Source organism: Etheostoma spectabile, chromosome 9 (assembly GCF_008692095.1).
Source record: "Etheostoma spectabile isolate EspeVRDwgs_2016 chromosome 9, UIUC_Espe_1.0, whole genome shotgun sequence".
Classification (NCBI taxonomy): Eukaryota; Metazoa; Chordata; class Actinopteri; order Perciformes; family Percidae; genus Etheostoma; species Etheostoma spectabile.
The window spans coordinates 4,018,927-4,022,700 of record NC_045741.1 but is presented as its reverse complement, the minus strand read 5'-3'; the positions used below and the strand labels follow the sequence as shown (position 1 = coordinate 4,022,700).

At 40.6% G+C, this 3,774-nt stretch overlaps 1 protein-coding gene across 1 annotated transcript; it reads right to left on the bottom strand.

The window, feature by feature from the left end:
- Positions 1-2,069: 2,069 nt before the first annotated feature.
- On the bottom strand, positions 2,070-3,520 carry LOC116695740 (protein AHNAK2-like; the record flags this gene model as incomplete). The annotated part of the gene is made up of 2 exons (XM_032526180.1): positions 2,070-2,529; positions 3,335-3,520. Coding segments are annotated over 2 exons (636 nt in total), but the record flags the coding sequence as incomplete, so codon positions are not given.
- Between the last annotated feature and the right edge of the window lie 254 nt (positions 3,521-3,774).

Sequence of the window (3,774 nt, the reverse complement as noted above, 5' to 3'; positions counted from 1 at the left end):
AGGTACTTCTATGCTGACCTTTGGAGTAGCAGCTCCAAATTTGGGTAATGTGAATGTTGGCATTTTAAGTTTTGACGGTGATCCTTCAACATTACCTGTTTGAGCTTCAATCTTAGGAGCTTTCATTTCCACTGTAGCAGACGGTTGTTTGATTTTGACATCCGGAAGCTGAACTTTAGCTTTGGCTTCTGGGAGTGTGACATCTACATATTTCTTTGATAAGCTCATGTCAATTTCAGGCCCTTTTACCTTGGGCATTGAGAAGCCAAACATTGGCATTTTAAACTTGCTTTCCTGACCCTCTAATTCTAAATCACCTTCTGGTGGGTTGAGCTCCACTTCAGGTTGTTTGACTTCCACATTTCCTTCTGGAAGAGAAACATCCACGTCTGTGATACTGACATCAACTTTGCTTTGCATTGAACTTTGCTTTGAAAATGAAAATTTGGGTAATGAAAACCTTGTTTTTTTCAATTTGGCATCAAGGTCTGTTTCTATTGAAGTACCTGAAGATTCTTTGATATCGAAATCTGGAAGTTGTACGTCTTTTTTGGCCTCTGGTAGTGTAATGTCTACTTTTGGGACATCAAGGTTGACATCAGCTTCAGGGGCCTTAACGTTTGTCTTTGAAAATGAAAATCTTGGCAATGTCCAGCTTGTCTTTCTCAACTTAGCATCACCCTCTGTCATTGCGGCCTGTGAGACTTTGATTTCAGCGTCAGGAATTGTGCCTTCAGCTTTTGCTCCTGGTAATTGTAAATCTGCTCCACCAACTTTAAAGTCTTTGTCCACATCAGGTACTTCAACACTGACCTGTGGAATAGCAGCTCCAAATTTGGGTAATGTGAATGTTGGCATTTTAAGTTTGGATGGTGATCCTTCAACATTACTTGTCTGAACATCAATTCCAGGAGCTTTGATTTCCACTTTGGCAGAAGATTCTTTTAGTTCAACATCAGGGAGTTTGACTCCAGCTTTGGCTTCTGGTAGAGTCACATCTACATCTTTCTTTGATAAGCCTAAATCAACGTCAGGCCGTTTGATTTGAGGTCCAGAAAAACCAAGACTTGGAAGTTTAAACTTGCTTCCTTTTCCTTCATGTTCAGTTCCTGTAGTTTTAATATCTACTGATGGCCTCAGTGTCAATGCTGGGTGCTGCAATGTCAACTGCAAGAACCTCTCCAGGAATTTAACGTCACCTCCACGGTTTTGAAGTCTCTGTCTTTATGGCACGTCTACGTGGCACTTGGGTACCAACCCAAATTTTGTAATTTGAATTTTGGCATCTTAATTTTGTGGTGATCCTCCGAGCCCTGTGTTGCAACCTTATCTCATAGCTTTATTTCCACTTCAGGCTCTTTGACTACAACATTGGAAGTTTGATTTCGCTTTAGCTTCTGTAATGTGACATCTACATCTTTCTTTGATAAACTTAAATCATTCAGGCCCTTTTACCTTGGGCATTGAGATACCAAACTTTGGCATCTTAAACTTGCTTCCTGATCCTTCAATTCACTTCCTTTAGCTTTCACATCTACAGATGGCATTCAGTGTCAATGCTGGGTACAGTGAAATCCACTAAGCTCCATCAGTTTTAATGTCTTTGTCCACATCAGGTACTTCCACCACTGACCTTTGGATTAGCAGCTCCAAATTTGGGTAATGTGAATGACTTCGGTATTTACTTGTATAAGCTTCCATCCTCGAGCTTTATTTTGCCCTGCAGGTGTTTTTATTTTGACATCTGAAAGTTGAACTTTAGCTTTGGCTCTGGGAGTGGACATTCATCTTTCTTTGATGAGCTCAAATCAATTTCAGGCCCTTTTGGCATTGAGATGCCAAATGTTGGCATTTAAACCTCTTCCTTGCCCGTCACTTCTGCTTCATACCTTGTAGTTTCATATCCACTTCCCCTCCCCTCCTTTCACTTCCACCTTTCCCTCTTAATTGCACACTTTGCATCCTGAAGACTGGCATCAACTTCTGGGGCCTTAACACTGGTTTTTGAAAGGAATCTGGGCAGTGAAAACTTGGCTTTTAGTGTTTGGCATCTACCTCAATATCTGGCTGTTTGCTCTATCACACCACTGTCTGAAGGATTTTTGACTTCAACCTCTGGCAGATGGATCTCTGCTTTAACCTTTGTACATCAACATCTATGTCTGGCACAGATATCTGCATGTCAGCTCCATCAATTTTGATTTCTTTGTCTATATCAGGTAGTTCAGTGCTGACATTTGAAGTAGTAGCTCCAAATTTGGGAAATTTAAATGTTGGCAATTGAAATTTTGATGGTGATCCTTTTACACTGCTTACTTGAGCTTTAATCTCAGGAGCTTTAATTTCCACTTTAGCAGAAGGTTCTTTGAGTTCAACATCAGGGAGATTGACTTCAGCTGTGGCGTCTGGTGGTGTGAAGTCTACATCTTTCCTTGAGAAGCTTACATCAATTTCAGGTCCTTTCACTTTTGGCATTGAGATTCCAAACTTTGGGATTTTGAACTTGCCTCCTTGCCCATCATTTCTGCTTCACACGCTGGTGGTTTAATCTCCACAGCATTTCAGAGCTTTTGGGAGTTAACCTCAGCTTTAGCCTCTGGTAGTGTTACATCTACATCTTTCTTGGGAAGCTTAACAATTACAGGTCCTTTTACTTTTGGCATTTTGATTCCAATTTTGGCATTTGAAACTCGCCTCCGTGCCCTTTAAGTTCAACGTCAGTGTGCAAAGGTTTGATTCAACCTCAGGTTTTTAACGTCCACCCTTTCCTCTGGAATCAAACCTCTGCTTTTCCAAGACTGGCATCAATTTTAGGGGCCTCTGGGTTTGATCTCAGCTTTAGGTCCCTGCTAATGGGATATCGTGTTGTTCTTGATAACTTACATCTACATCTTGCCCTTTTCCTTTAGGCATAGAGACGCGAAATTTGGCATTTTGAATTTTGAAGGTGATCCTTCTGTATCTGTAGCTAAAACCTCATCACAGGACTTTAATTTCTATTTGGCAGAAGTTGTTTTTAGGTCAACATCAGGAATTGATATCTGCTTTTGCTTCTGGTATTCTGACATCTATATCTTTCTTTGATAAGCCAAGATTAAGTTCTGGTCCTTTTACCGTTGGCATGGACGTCCAAACTACTCACTTCCTTTCCTCTTTAACTTCTGTCTGCAAAAGTTTAACTTCCAGCTCAGCTTCTTCAACTTTGGCCCTAGTCTCTGGAATCAAAACATTCCACTTCCACCTTTCCCTCTGTAATTGCTTTTGCATCCTGAAGACTGGCATCAAGTTTCTGGGGCCTTAACACTTGGTTTTGAAAAAGAAAACTGGGCAGTGAAAACATTGTTTTTTTCAGTTTTGGATCAACCTCAACACCTGGCTGTTGCTCTATCACACCACTGCCTGAAGGCTTTTTGACTTCAACCTCTGGCAGATGGATCTCTGCTTTAACCTTTGGTACATCAACATCTATGTCTGGCACTGATATCTGCATGTCAGCTCCATCAATTTGATTTCTTTGTCTATATCAGTAGTTCAGTGCTGACATTTGAATAGCAGCTCCAAATTTGGGAAATTTAAATGTTGGCAGTTTAAATTTTGATGGTGATCTTTTTACACTGCTTAATTGAGTTTCAATCTCAGGAGCTTTAATTTCCACTTTAGCAGAAGGTTCTTTGAGTTCAACACAGGGAGACTGACTTCAGTTTTGGCCTCTGGAATGTGATGTCTGCACTTTCTTTGATAAGCTGAAATCAAAATCAGGTCCTTTTACTTTAT